The sequence below is a fragment of the Oncorhynchus clarkii genome, chromosome 4 (genome assembly GCF_045791955.1).
Source record: "Oncorhynchus clarkii lewisi isolate Uvic-CL-2024 chromosome 4, UVic_Ocla_1.0, whole genome shotgun sequence".
NCBI lineage: Eukaryota > Metazoa > Chordata > Actinopteri > Salmoniformes > Salmonidae > Oncorhynchus > Oncorhynchus clarkii.
The window spans coordinates 66,895,912-66,910,942 of NC_092150.1; the positions used below are offsets into that span (position 1 = coordinate 66,895,912).

General features: G+C 42.6%; 1 protein-coding gene across 1 annotated transcript in view; it reads right to left on the minus strand.

Annotated features, from left to right (window-relative positions):
- Positions 1-5,505: 5,505 nt before the first annotated feature.
- The window catches only part of LOC139407794 (polypeptide N-acetylgalactosaminyltransferase 14-like), a 116,293-nt gene continuing 106,767 nt past the window's right edge, over positions 5,506-15,031 (minus strand). The window contains exons 14-15 of the mRNA XM_071151659.1: positions 8,579-8,698; positions 5,506-6,340 (exon numbers count right to left, since the gene is read on the minus strand). Of these exons, the coding sequence (XP_071007760.1) occupies positions 6,182-6,340; positions 8,579-8,698 (279 nt within the window). The 3' untranslated portion in view covers positions 5,506-6,181. The remainder of the gene's footprint in view (positions 6,341-8,578; positions 8,699-15,031) is intronic.

A 15,031-nucleotide genomic window follows, 5' to 3' on the forward strand; every position in this document is an offset into this window, starting at 1 on the left:
TATTGGTGAATGTTCCGCCATCACAGGCCCCTGAGCCGTGTAGGGAGGTATTTTGGAGTAGACTGTGATTGAAGAAGTGGGATGGGTTTTGTTAGTTGATGTGTTTAATTTTGATGTTGTTTTCCCCTTTTCCCACAATTTTTTTTTATTTTCTCATTCATTACCTCGTTCAGCTGGTGGCGGTAATGCACCATTAATATTGTGTGCCAACTGCCATTAAACCCTATCGAAGAAAAAGAAGATAAGAGGAGAGGGACCTCAGGGACCATCATGGCCTGCCCATCTGTGGGGAAAATAACCGGTGGTTACCTAGGTTATCCCATAGCAAATAGTTGACCTTTTTCAAACGCCAGTTTATTGTTATCTGCTTGTTTTAGTCAATTACAAAACTTCACTTTCCATGTCTAAGGATTACTTTTCTATAAAACCGAAGAGAGTTGCACACTCCATTTAACCTACCAGTCATTTATTGGGTAAAAAAACACCAACGTTTCGGCATCACTGTGCCTTCTTCAGTGTAGTCAGCACCTCTACACTAAATCATTTTCTCTGGGTGTGCGCAACATTACCTGCTACTGAGTGTTTTCAATTCTTTAAAAAACATAATATTGACAGTAGGGCCTCCCTCATGCCCCTTTTCATGATGGTGCTAGCAGACATATGAGTGAGTGCTACCTTGCTAGCAACCAGTCTGGAACATTAAGCTAGCCAAGACCAACTCATTCAAGGGTGTATCTTTATTTTCCCTATTTTCTACATTGTAGAACAATAGTGAAGACATAAAAACTATGAAATAACACATATGCAATTATGTACCAAAACCATATGCAATTATGTACCAAAAAACCAAAAAAGTGTTAAACAAAACAAAATATATTTAGATTTTAGATTCTTCAAAGTAGCCACCCTTTGCTTTGATGACAGCTTTGCATTCTCTCAACCAGCTTCTCCTGGTCTCCTTCCAACAGTCTTGAAGGATTTCCCACATATGCTGAGCATTTGTTGGCTGCTTTTCCTTCACTCTGCCATCCAACGCATCCCTAACCATCTCAATTTGGTTGAGATTAGGTGATTGTGGATGCCAGGTAATCTGATGCAGCAGTCCATCACTCTCCTTCGTGGTCAAATAGCCTTTACACACCCTGGAGGTGTGTTAGGTCATTGTCCTGTTGAAAAACAAATGATAGTCCCACTATGCGCAAACCAGATGGTATGGCGTATTGCTGCAGAATGCTGTGGTCGCCATGCAGGTTAAGTGTGCCTTGAATTCTAAATAAATCACCAACTTGGTCACCAGCCAAGCACCCCCACACCATCACACCTCCTCCTCCGTACTTCACAGTGGGAACCACACATGCTGAGATCATCTGTTCACCTACTCTGCGTCTCACAAAGACACGGTGGTTGGAACCCAAAATCTCAAATTTAGAGTGTCCATTGCCTGTGTTTCATGGCCCAAGCAAGTCTCATCTTCATATTGGTGTCCTTTAGTAATGGTTTCTTTGCAGCAATTCGACCATGAAGGCCTGATTCACGCAGTCTCCTCTGAACTGTTGATGTTGAGATGTGTCTGTACTTGAACTCTGTGAAGCTTTAATTTGGGACTGCAATCTGAAGTTCTGCAGTTAATTCTAATGAACTTATCCTCTGCAGCAGAGTTGACTCTGGGTCTTCCTTTCCTGTGGCGTCCTCATGAGAGCCAGTTTCATCATAGCGATTGATGGTTTTTGCGACTGCACTTGAAGAGACTTTCAGAGTTCTTGAAATTTTTCAGATTGACTGACCTTCATGTCTTAAAGTTTTCCCCCTACCTACAGACTTGATATCATTGGCCCCTTTAATAAATGGAACACTAGTCACTTTAATAATGCCACTTTAAGAATGTTTACCTATCTAGCATTACTCATCTCATGTACAGTATATACTGTATACTGTATCCTTCACTATCTATTCTTTACTATCTACTGCATCTCAGCCGTTCTGTCACTGCTCATCCATATATTTGATACTTATATATTCTCATACCATTCCTTCGCTAGATTGTGTGTATTAGGTTTTGTTGTGGAATTGCTAGATATTATCTGTTAGATACTGCTGCACTGTCGGATCTAGAAGCATAAGTATTTCGCTACACTCCCAATAACATCTGCTAACCATGTGTATGTGACCAATAGCATTTGATTTGATTCGACAGTCGTGTTTGCTTATTTGAGCTGTTCTTGCCATTATACGGACTGGTCTTTTACCAAATAGGGCTGTCTTCTGTACACAACCCCTACCTTGTCACAACGCAACTGATTGGCTCAAATGCATTAAGGAAAGAAATTCCACAAGTTAACTTTTAACAAGGCACACCTGTTAATTGAAATGCATTCCAGATGACTACCTCATGAAGCTGGTTGAGAGAATGCCAAGAGTCGGGTTGATTGGTTTATATCTGGCTTATACCATATCTGTTATTTCATAGTTTTGATGTCTTCACTACTATTTCACAATGTAGAAAATAGTACAAATAAAGAAAAAACATTGAATGAGTAGGTGTGTCTAAACGTTTGACTGGTACTGTATGTCTTACCTGTGATTAAATGTTTTCCACATACATACTGTAGCTATGTGTATCCTACTTGGACACCTGGTCCCCACATTTCCCACTCTCCCATGCTGAATAGCCTGAAGCCACGGGGCTCTTCTCGCAGGCTCTGCTTCCCTATGTGGGAGGATTGCAAATCGTAGTTTAGTATGTACATTACAATGCGGTTTAATTGGAAATAATGTTTGCTTTGTCAATTTGTGTTCATGGTCGACGGGAATTCCTTCTTATGATGTCTACTTGGAGTATAGAATACCACAATAGTCACAATAGCCATTAAACCTTGTGGTCAAACAAGGAAATGGTTCCAATTGTTTTTCCACCATTCATTTTTCCCATTAGGTATTTTATATACACTTAAATAAGGGCTGTGTTTCGTGTAGGCTTACTCTGGTGTGACGTTTTGATAACTCTCTAGGACAAAGTTACTTTTTTCAATATATTTGCCTGTATTTACCCCACAAAAATGAACTGCAAATAATCTGCTAATGTGGCTATCATAAAGAGCTAGAAATGCCATGATAATCTGGACGAGACTGCCAAATCGAGGCAAAGCATTTTCAAATCTAAGAGTAAATGGAGACTAATATATTGATGAAAGTCCCCTTGTCCAAGAGAGATTTATATGGTTATCAAAATGTTATGCCACGGTAAGCCCTGGTAACCACTAGGTTTTATGGGTTTTATGACACCTCCGATGTGGGGCTCTATTAGCGTTCTACTGGGACTTCTGACTTCAGTGTGTTCAAGATAACTCGCAATTTGAAGTCGGAGACTCTAGCATCTTTCTAGAGCTCCGTTTAAAGATCACTGATGTCATGATTTGACATTGTAAAGAATTCCATCGAAAATACCATTACATTCTTTGACAGATTTCTCTGAGAGCGTGACACAACATCATATCTGTGAATGATGCTTTTCCCATGGAAGTTAGCCAGGTAGGCATATTAATTTGAGCGAGCGGTTATTATGCTATTTATTCTCAAATCCTAACCCTTTTTCGGTCAATACTTCTTGCCGTTCGTCTGTCTTTGTTAACCCATGATGTGTCACTGCACAGAACTGTAAGATGCTGGTAATGCTAATCGAGGTGCCAGTGCTGTGCTGGTACCAGTCACATCTAATGCAATTTAAATAATTATACTGAAACTAATTCACAATTTGTTCAATCAGGGAAGGGGCATCCAACCTTCACCATTACAAAATGTTAGCAGTATATTCTACATAGGCTACTTACAGTGCCTTGCGAAAGTATTCGGCCCCCTTGAACTTTGTGACCTTTTGCCACATTTCAGGCTTCAAACATAAATATATAAAACTGTATTTTTTTGTGAAGAATCAACAAGTGGGACACAATCATGAAGTGGAACGACATTTATTGGATATTTCAAACTTTTTTAACAAATCAAAAACTGAAAAATTGGGCGTGCAAAATTATTCAGCCCCTTTACTTTCAGTGCAGCAAACTCTCTCCAGAAGTTCAGTGAGGATCTCTGAATGATCCAATGTTGACCTAAATGACTAATGATGATAAATACGATCCACCTGTGTGTAATCAAGTCTCCGCATAAATGCACCTGCACTGTGATAGTCTCAGAGGTCCGTTAAAAGCGCAGAGAGCATCATGAAGAACAAGGAACACACCAGGCAGGTCCGAGATACCGTTGTGAAGAAGTTTAAAGCCGGATTTGGATACAAAAAGATTTCCCAAGCTTTAAACATCCCAAGGAGCACTGTGCAAGCGATAATATTGAAATGGAAGGAGTATCAGACCACTGCAAATCTACCAAGACCTGGCCGTCCCTCTAAACTTGCAGCTCATACAAGGAGAAGACTGATCAGAGATGCAGCCAAGAAGCACATGATCACTCTGGATGAACTGCAGAGATCTACAGCTGAGGTGGGAGACTCTGTCCATAGGACAACAATCAGTCGTATATTGCACAAATCTGTCCTTTATGGAAGAGTGGCAAGAAGAAAGCCATTTCTTAAAGATATCCATAAAAAGTGTTGTTTAAAGTTTGCCACAAGCCACCTGGGAGACACACCAAACATGTGGAAGAAGGTGCTCTGGTCAGATGAAACCAAAATTGAACTTTTTGGCAACAATGCAAAACGTTATGTTTGGCGTAAAAGCAACACAGCTCATCACCCTGAACACACCATCCCCACTGTCAAACATGGTGGTGGCAGCATCATGGTTTGGGCCTGCTTTTCTTCAGCAGGGACAGGGAAGATGGTTAAAATTGATGGGAAGATGGATGGAGACAAATACAGGACCATTCTGGAAGAAAACCTGATGGAGTCTGCAAAAGACCTGAGACTGGGACGGAGATTTGTCTTCCAACAAGACAATGATCCAAAACATAAAGCAAAATCTACAATGGAATGGTTCAAAAATAGACATATCCAGGTGTTAGAATGGCCAAGTCAAAGTCCAGACCTGAATCCAATCGAGAATCTGTGGAAAGAACTGAAAACTGCTGTTCACAAATGCTCTCCATCCAACCTCACTGAGCTCGAGCTGTTTTGCAAGGAGGAATGGGAAAAAATGTCAGTCTCTCGATGTGCAAAACTGATAGAGACATACCCCAAGCGACTTACAGCTGTAATCGCAGCAAAAGGTGGTGCTACAAAGTATTAACTTAAGGGGGCTGAATCATTTTGCACGCCCAATTTTTCAGTTTTTGATTTGTTAAAAAAGTTTGAAATATCCAATAAATGTCGTTCCACTTCATGATTGTGTCCCACTTGTTGTTGATTCTTCACAAAAAAATACAGTTTTATATCTTTATGTTTGTAGCCTGAAATGTGGCAAAAGGTCGCAAAGTTCAAGGGGGCCGAATACTTTCGCAAGGCACTGTATCTGCTGAACTTATGAACTGAACTGCTGAACACAAAACTAATAAACAAACCTTATCTGTATTTCTTTTATTTCCTTTTTGACATTGCAGCACTGGCTATTACAGTGTGTTTGTGTTTCAGGATCATAGACGTGTGTGTGTGTGTGTGTGTGTGTGTGTGTGTGTGTGTGTGTTTCAGGATCATAGACATTTTGTGTAAAGGTCATCTCCATTTCAATTAAAAATAAATGGGTATCATAGGATATTAAAATATTGCCATTTGACATATGCATTAAATTTGCTGACACAAATTCCATCATAGCTGCATCCCATCCCATATTAGATCACCATTGAAATGTCATTACGAAGAAATTATACACTTGAAGCAGCAGTTAGAAGAATAGTTTTGACAGACCACATGTTTCAATGAAAACAGCAATGAAAAACGGTGTCCCCTGTATTTTCATGTACATTAGCCCACAATAAATGACTTCAGCCCTGCTGAATGTCTTGTTGAACACTTGAATGTGCTGACATCAGTCCAAGTCCCTGCCATCTTATAAAGACTTATCTCAGTGACCGAAAACACCCTTTACTCTGGTATCCTCCTCCTCTCTCCTTTCCCTATCTCCCTCCATCACTCTCTCTCTCTCTTTCTAAAAGCCCTTGGCTATAGTAAGCACTGCAGACGTTTGTGATTGCTCGTAGTGTAGTCCTCCTCTACAGGAAGGATTGTGTTGTGGGTGGATCAGGAGAAGGGCATCTCCCATCTCTGGGTGTAGGCTGTCAGTTCACAGGGGCTGATCACCAGCATCTTACTGCTCTCGATGCCGTCCAGGGCCATCTCACTGTCCAGGCAGAAGTGGGAGGCCAGGTGCTCCAGATGGGTGCCTGACTTCTGCCATCGCTGGAACACAACAGACAATACAAAGATCAATAACTGTATACAGAGACATGCATTTCAATGTTATTAAACTGCTATTGTCCATTAATTGTTACAGAATGCCATTGGTTCAAATAAATAAAACGGTTTGGGCAACTATTGTCCAATACGGACCCTGTAATTCTGTCAACTTCATATTTAGCTAATGATCTTTATTGCATGTCATTTTCATGGCACATGGCACTCTTCCCACTATTCACCACTAGATGTCCCTCTTTACTCAATTTCTGGTGAGTCACTCATTTTGAGCAGGGAATTCTTCTTCTTGTTGATATTGTTGAACTTGTACATGAACAAAACTAGAGGATATTAGCAAACATGCAAGGAATTTGTCATTGCCTCACACATCCATCACTGGTTAGAACATGACGGCTGACAGGCAAAGCCTGTTCCCAAGACTAGTGGAGCGTATCATGATCACGCCTCTCTTCAGTGGTAGAAACAATACAGTGGATATCAAGGGGATTTTCTGGATCAAAAAGGGCAAAGGTTGTGGGCGTGGCAGGAGGCGTGGCAATTAGCAGCTGGCCCATGTGAGTGGCTACATTTTTGTGAACAGGCCCCCATCTCCATGGTGTAGAGAATTGTTTGAATTTTTGAGCAAATATCCTGAAACTCAAACAAATGTCTTGCCATGTAGAGAAAATGTTGCCGTTTTAAAGTTCATTTCCTGCAATTATACATATTCTACCATGGAGCTGGGAGAAAATCATGCCGTTTTAAAGCTAGTTTCCTGTAATTCTATGCTTTTCACCATGGCTAATGCTGTGCTCTTTTTCTCAAACATAATAACATAATGAACACTACTAAATTCATTGTTTTTGGAATTTTCAATTCTCCCTGACTGTCTACCTTTTATTTTGGTAATTGTTAGTTCTCAAAGATGATATTATAAAAAAAATAAGATATAGGTCCATTATATTTTCTACATACTTTATATCTGGTTTTAGTTGTTTAAATTTACACTGAAAGCATTTTTCCATCCTGAAAATCGACTTGAAAAAAAAATGTTTTGGCGACCCGCCCAAGGAATAGAATGGCAGAAAAACTAAGGGTGGATGTGGTAGAGATACAGAGCGTCTTTGTTTCATAGTATTTAAAGTCAGTGAACAGAAACAAGCTCTGTTCCATTGTGACCCTGATCAAAGCAGGAAAGACTCAAATTGCCATGACATGTTTTTCTTCAATTTTTTTATGAAGCAAAGTGAGACTGCACTTTTTAATTGATAAAAGAAAAGAATTAAAACAAAATCAATTTGTATTCAGTGCCTGTGGTGCCTCTAAGTAATTCTTCTTGTTACTGGCTGTTGATGCACAATTGATAGTTAAGCACATTTATAGGCTCCTGAGAGCCTCTCTCTGCTGTAGCCTACAGTGGCCTGAGGGGAACACATGAGCACGGCTCTAATTAGCTATTATTGAACAGTTTCCGTCTACGTGCCAGGGGTGGAACATGTTGCTTTGGGAGCCTTTTTAGCAGGAGGAGGTAGTATATACCTGCGCAACTTCGAAAAGTGGGAGACCTAAAATCTACCTGCCAATTCAGAGGTCTATTATGTGGTCCTGACTTATCTATGCAACACTAGACTGTAACTGAGCTGTGTATAATGTTTTAAGTGTGCTATTTATCCTCTCTTTCTCTCTCCATCACTCTCGCGATCCTTCTTTCTCTCACTTCCTATGTTTTCACCAGACACTACATCATTATCACCACATATTCATGAATCATCTGTTCCTGCAGTCACCACCCAAACAAAACAATGTGAATACATTTTACAGTCATGCATGCTTCTCAAAACACCCTCCCACTCATAAACAGTATCTGCACACATTCTCCACAAACCAACTCTGTTTTGTTTTCCTCCTTGTTTACCAGGAATGTCAATAAAACATGTACAACCTTTTCATACAGACTCAAACCATGTAAACAGCCTCGCTAGCATACTGTTAGATAAGCCGAAACAGACTGGGGAGGACCTTGCCTCTGTCTCAGGGTGCAGCAGCAGCGGCAGCAGCAGCTGGCTGGTGATACAGGCAGAACCCGGAGCTCTCAGGCACACTCTCCACTGCACTATCAGACTGCCTAAGTGAAAGTTGATTTATGGCTTGTCAGAAGTGACTTTGCTCGTTTGAGGCAGGGGGCCGGCAGGGGGCCGGCGTGATGAGTGTTCAGGTGAGGACGGGCGCCCTCTGGGCTATTACTTGTTTCCCGTCGCCGATGTTACAGGGCATGAGCATGACCTGGGAGGCAGGAAAAGTGGTAGAGAGGGAGAGGCAGTGCTGTTGCTGGCGAATCTGCTGCCCGTGGGTGTAGATCCACTCCTGAGGAGAAAGAGATACACTGATGACACATCAACAACACAATAATTCCGTACTAACAAAACTGTCTACGTACCATGTACAGTGGGGCAAAAAACGTATTTAGTCAGCCACCAATTGTGCAAGTTCTCCCACTTAAAAAGATGAGGTAAAATTTTCATCATAGGTACACTTCAACTATGACAGACAAAATAAGAAAAAAAAAATCCAGAAAATCACATTGTAGGATTTTTAATGAATTTATTTGCAAATTATGGTGGAAAATAAGTATTTGGTCACCTACAAACAAGCAAGATTTCTGGCTCTCACAGACCTGTAACTTCTTCTTTAAGAGGCTCCTCTGTCCTCCACTCGTTACCTGTATTAATGGCACCTGTTTGAACTTGTTATCAGTATAAAAGACACCTGTCCACAACCTGAAACAGTCACACTCCAAACTCCACTATGGCCAAGACCAAAGAGCTGTCAAAGGACACCAGAAACAGCTTGGTTTGAAGAAATCAACTGTGGGAGCAATTATTAGGAAATGGAAGACATACAAGACCACTGATAATCTCCCTCGATCTGGGGCTCCACGCAAGATTTCACCCCGTGGGGTCAAAATGATCACAAGAACGGTGAGCAAAAATCCCAGAACCACATGTGGATGACCTGCAGAGAGCTGGGACCAAAGTAACAAAGCCTACCATCAGTAACACACTACGCCGCCAGGGACTCAAATCTTGCAGTGCCAGACGTGTCCCCCTGCTTAAGCCAGTACATGTCCAGGCCCGTCTGAAGTTTGCTAGAGAGAATTTGGATGATCCAGAAGAAGATTGGGAGAATGTCATATGGTCAGATGAAACCAAAATATAACTTTTTGGTAAAAACTCAACTCGTCGTGTTTGGAGGACAAAGAATGCTGAGTTGCATCCAAAGAACACCATACCTACTGTGAAGCATGGGGGTGGAAACATCATGCTTTGGGGATGTTTTTCTACAAAGGGACCAGGACGAGTGATCCGTGTAAAGGAAAGAATGAATGGGGCCATGTATAGTGAGATTTTGAGTGAAAACCTACTTCCATCAGCAAGGGCATTGAAGATGAAACATGGCTGGGTCTTTCAGCATGACAATGATCCCAAACACACCGCCCGGGCAACGAAGGAGTGGCTTTGTAAGAAGCGTTTCAAGGTCCTAGAGTGGCCTAGCCAGTCTCCAGATCTCAACCCCATAGAAAATCTGGAGGGAGTTGAAAGTCCGTGTTGCCAGCCACAGCCCCAAAACATCACTGCTCTAGAGGAGATCTGCATGGAGGAATGGGCCAAAATACCAGCAACAGTGTGTGAAAACCTTGTGAAGACTTAAAGAAAACGTTTGACCTCTGTCATTGCCAACAAAGGGTATATAACAAAGTATTGAGATAAACTTTTGTTATTGACCAAATACTTGTTTTCCACCATAATTTGCAAATAAATCCATAAAAAATCCTACAATGTGAATTTCTGGATGTTTTTTCTCATTTTGTCTGTCATAGTTGAAGTGTACCTATGATGAAAATTACAGGCCTCTCTCATCTTTTTAAGTGGGAGAACATGCACAATTGGTGGCTGACTAAATACTTTTTTGCCCCACTGTATGTGAGAGTAGATTTATGAACACAACACTTATCAGAACACAGTCATGTCATACTACTGAAAACACATCAGTGTATGCTACATCCAATCGTGAGGCGACCCAATTCCTCCAGCCTGGGAGAGTGTGTGTCTTCAGTACAGCACACACCACTACCCACACCTCCAAAACATCTGTCTCTGGGAGTGGGCTCACTCTTCAGGAACATTCCATACATCATGACATAATAAGACTCTGTCTCTGTGGAACCAGACCAGGGAATATTACTGAGCCAGCATAGTGGAGATTGACACGCACGCACGCGCACGCACACACACACACACACAAGTCTTGAGTACATATTTTGATCGCTGAAACTAAAGTAAGCCAATGAGATGCTGCTAAGCCTGTCTGTGTTTTCTTACTGGACAAGTCATTCTTATTTACAATGACGGCCTAGGAACAGTGGGTTAACTGCCTTTTTCAGTGGCAGAATGACAGATTTTTACCTTGTCAGCTTGGGAATTCGATCTAGCAACCTTTCAGTTACTGGCGCAACACTCTAACCACTAGGCTACCTGCCGCCCCACTAACCACTAGGATACCTGTGTATGGTGGTGCAGGCATATCCAGCCACTTTTCATGGTCTAGCTAGCTTACAGAGGATTTGATATTGAGTGGGCCCACAAGGATCCAAATATTCAGACATAATATATCTTGGATTCTAGTGTTTTATTGTAGAATATCAGACAGAAAGACTATTTGAAACTCTGGGTACAAGCTGCCAGGCAACATCCCCGTACCCACATGTCCTAGTCAGGCGAGATGCACTACAACAGAGATGCACTAAAACTGTGGTCTCATTTTATAGTTGTATTACATCTCCTTCCCCTGGGCTCAAACAATAAGTGCATCTGTGTTCTTGTCTGGGTCCCTGCCTTTTTGGAAAGCTAGTTTTTTTCTAACATGATATTGTGATGTTCTTGGATTCAACTTTTGTGCACTTCCTTGGTTTCATAGTGTCTAACCATGTGTTTAGAAAAAATATTTAAGGTAACTAAATAGGACAGGTTTTAGACCAATTCAAGCTAGAACTACAAATGTATGCTTGCTAGTACCCGGATAAAGCACTAAATAAACTTCAGTTAGTGCTAAATACGGCTGCTAGAATCCTGACTAGAACCAAAAAATTTGATCATATTACTCCAGTGCTAGCCTCCCTACACTGGCTTCCTGTCAAAGCAAGGGCTGATTTCAAGGTTTTACTGCTAACCTACAAAGCATTACATGGGCTTGCTCCTACCTATCTCTCTGATTTGGTCCTGCCATACATACCTAAGCAGGTCTCCTAATTGTCCCTAGAATTTCTAAGCAAACAGCTGGAGGCAGGGCTTTCTCCTATAGAGCTCCATTTTTATGGAACGGTCTGCCTACCCATGTCAGAGACGCAAACTTGGTCTCAACCTTTAAGTCTTTACTGAAGACTCATCTCTTCAGTGGGTCATGTGATTGAGTGTAGTCTGGCCCAGGAGTGGGAAGGTGAACGGAAAGGCTCTGGAGCAACGAACCGCCCTTGCTGTCTCTGCCTGGCCGGTTCCCCTCTTCCACTGGGACTCTCTGCCTCTAACCCTATTACAGGGGCTGAGTCGCTGGCTTACTGGGGCTCTCTCATACCGTCTCTGGGAGGGGTGCGTCACCTGAGTGGGTTGAGTCACTGATGTGATCATCCTGTCTGTTTTGGCGCCCCCCCCCCCCCCCCCCCCCCCCTTTGGGTTGTGCCGTGGCGGAGATCTTTGTGGGCTATACTCAGCCTTGTCTCAGGATGGTAAGTTGGTGGTTGAAGATATCCCTCTAGTGGTGTGGGGGCTGTGCTTTGGCAAAGTGGGTGGGGTTATATCCTTCCTGTTTGGCCCTGTCCGGGGTGTCCTCGGATGGGGCCACAGTGTCTCCTGACCCCTCCTGTCTCAGCCTCCAGTATTTATGCTGCAGTAGTTTATGTGTCGGGGGCTAGGGTCAGTTTGTTATATCTGGAGTAATTATCCTGTCCTATTCGGTGTCCTGTGTGAATTTCTCTCTCTTGGAGGACCTGAGCCCTAGGACCATGCCTGACATGACTCCTCCTTGCTGTCCCCAGTCCACCTGGCCGTGCTGCTGCTCCAGTTTCAACTGTTCTGCCTTATTATTATTGGACCATGCTGGTCATTTATGAACATTTGTACATCTTGGCCATGTTCTGTTATAATCTCCACCCGGCACAGCCAGAAGAGGACTGGCCACCCCACATAGCCTGGTTCCTCTCTAGGTTTCTTCCTAGGTTTTGGCCTTTCTAGGGAGTTTTTCCTAGCCACCGTGCTTCTACACCTGCATTGCTTGCTGTTTGGGGTTTTAGGCTGGGTTTCTGTACAGCACTTTGAGATATCAGCTGATGTACAAAGGGCTATATAAATAAATTTGATTTGATTTGATTAGTACTTATTTTCCTATAGCAGAGCAAATTGAGAACTACTGATTTCAAACACAAGTGCCTCAGATACATGTAATTATCTGTAGAAATGGCATATCCTGTCTAGTTTCTTTTGGCACAAAATAAGTGAATTGATAGCAAGCGACACCTGAGGGCTGACGCCAAGATAGGAAGAGGGTTCTGGCAACGTAATCGGAGGCAATTAGGAAGATATGTAGTGAGCAGCAGCAGTAAGGATAACCTTCCCAACTGAACTGGTGATTCCTATACTGGATGTTTAGGATGGTCACCCAGTAGGAATGTATGTGTGTGTGTTTGACAAACAAAGGAGGTCCCGTGGTAATCACTAGACGGCCATGCTACGAAGGACCAAGTATATAGTCATAATTGATGAGCCTGTACATGAGATATTTGCTTCTGACCTTTAGCATGGACAGCGGTGGCCATGTACAGTGGATATGTTGCCTGTTTCTAACCAAGGTCTTTGAAAAGACATGCAGACCTAAGGATTCAGTGCAGTGCCCAGAGTGAGGGCTTTTAATTATATGTACATTACAATTATTAAACTCTGGTACAAGTCTCTCTTTCCACCGGGATTTAGCAACCATAGCGCATGCATTACCCAAAACACAGGATGCGCTCTCGAACACGCGCTCTGGTTGACACACCCCCTGCCGAGCACGGCAGAAGGAACACACATTGCATCACGATGGAGGAATTCAGATATGACTTCATTGTTTTAAACTACGGTGTGCAACATGGTTCAATGTGCCAGTAAATCAGCACGATCAATTTGATTTTGAATTGTATTACCGCTGTCACGGAGCTCTAGAATTGGCATCAAGTTTATTGTGCTAACGAAGATACAAACAGAGTAATGGAAAGCACTGAATAACATGGCAGTACACGGGGGCCGCCATCTTTATGCGTGTCCGCTATAACGACGAATCAAAGGTCAATTCTAACCATTTCTTAATATATGAATAGCGATCTTTTTACCAAAACATGTGCACTTTATAGTGGTAACATTCATACAAAACGTATGGCTGATAGAGCACAACTAGCAGAGCTACAAACGATTGAATACCTTTTTTCCCCGAACATCACCCCGTGTTCTAACATGTGTTTCTTTCTCTTTTACAGGCAATTATCAATGTTCCAGAGGACATCCCAGGCAAACGTCAAGCTGTAACACGGATTTGAAGATGACTTCCTAGAGAGGAGCAGCCTTAGACTTCGATAGACATCGTATCATTGTATCGGTCCCTGTACGGCGTCCGTGAGAGCACGGGCAGCGCCGTTGAGGCCATCTCCCTTTTGAAGTGGTACGTTTTCTTCCTCTACTACGTCAATGGCAAACAAACTGCACACTGCCGCATAGTGTGTTGTTTGAACATGTATAAAGCCAAGGTTGGTGATTTAATTCCACCTGCAATTATGGAATGTTTCCTCACCAGTAAAAATTAATTGGCTGAATCCTCCTGGTCACCTGGATGGAATTATGTGATCCTTCCTCAAAATGGTGAAAGTGCTCAATGGCGCTGCCAATGATAAAACAGGCTTTTGGGCACTAGAGTCCTCTATCTACACTCTTCGGGGAAAAAAAGGGTTCCAAAAGGGTTCTCGGCTGTCCCCATAGGAGAACCCTTTTTGGTTCCGGGGAGAACTCTTTTTGGTTCCACATAGAACCCTCTGTGGAAAGAGTCTATCTCTATGGAGCAGCCAAGGTTGGCTTAGCGTTGGAAAAGTGGTCCAGAGGAGTTAGCACTACGTTCAGCCAGTCTAACGTGTGAAACACATCTCCAAGGGTGTTCATTCCCCAAGGAGAGTGGGCAGGCACAAAAAAGGTCACACAAAAACCAAGTCCCATCCATTCTCCCAGCCACACACCCTAACAACCTCTACAGTAGCCTCTACTAACAAGAGTACTTGAATAATTAGAACATGTGTTGCGTAGGGAACAGGCCTGCATCAGCATGACTATTTTACACCCCATTTGATATGAGATACACCGTTCTGCCTTGAGAAGACAGCCCAATATTGTAGTGTATATGCCATGTTCATCGTAAGAGCTAGTCCACCTGGATCAATAGTCCTCCTGTTACCCTGCAGCAGCCACGTCGTTACACTACAACCTTGCTGCAATAAGAATCACAACACCTAGAAACACATCACAGAGGATAGGGCCCAGTGTGTATGTGTGTGTGTCTGTGTGTGGGTGTGTGTGAGCCAGTGTGTGTGCACATACATTATTTGTGGCATTGTGCGCACAAGTGACA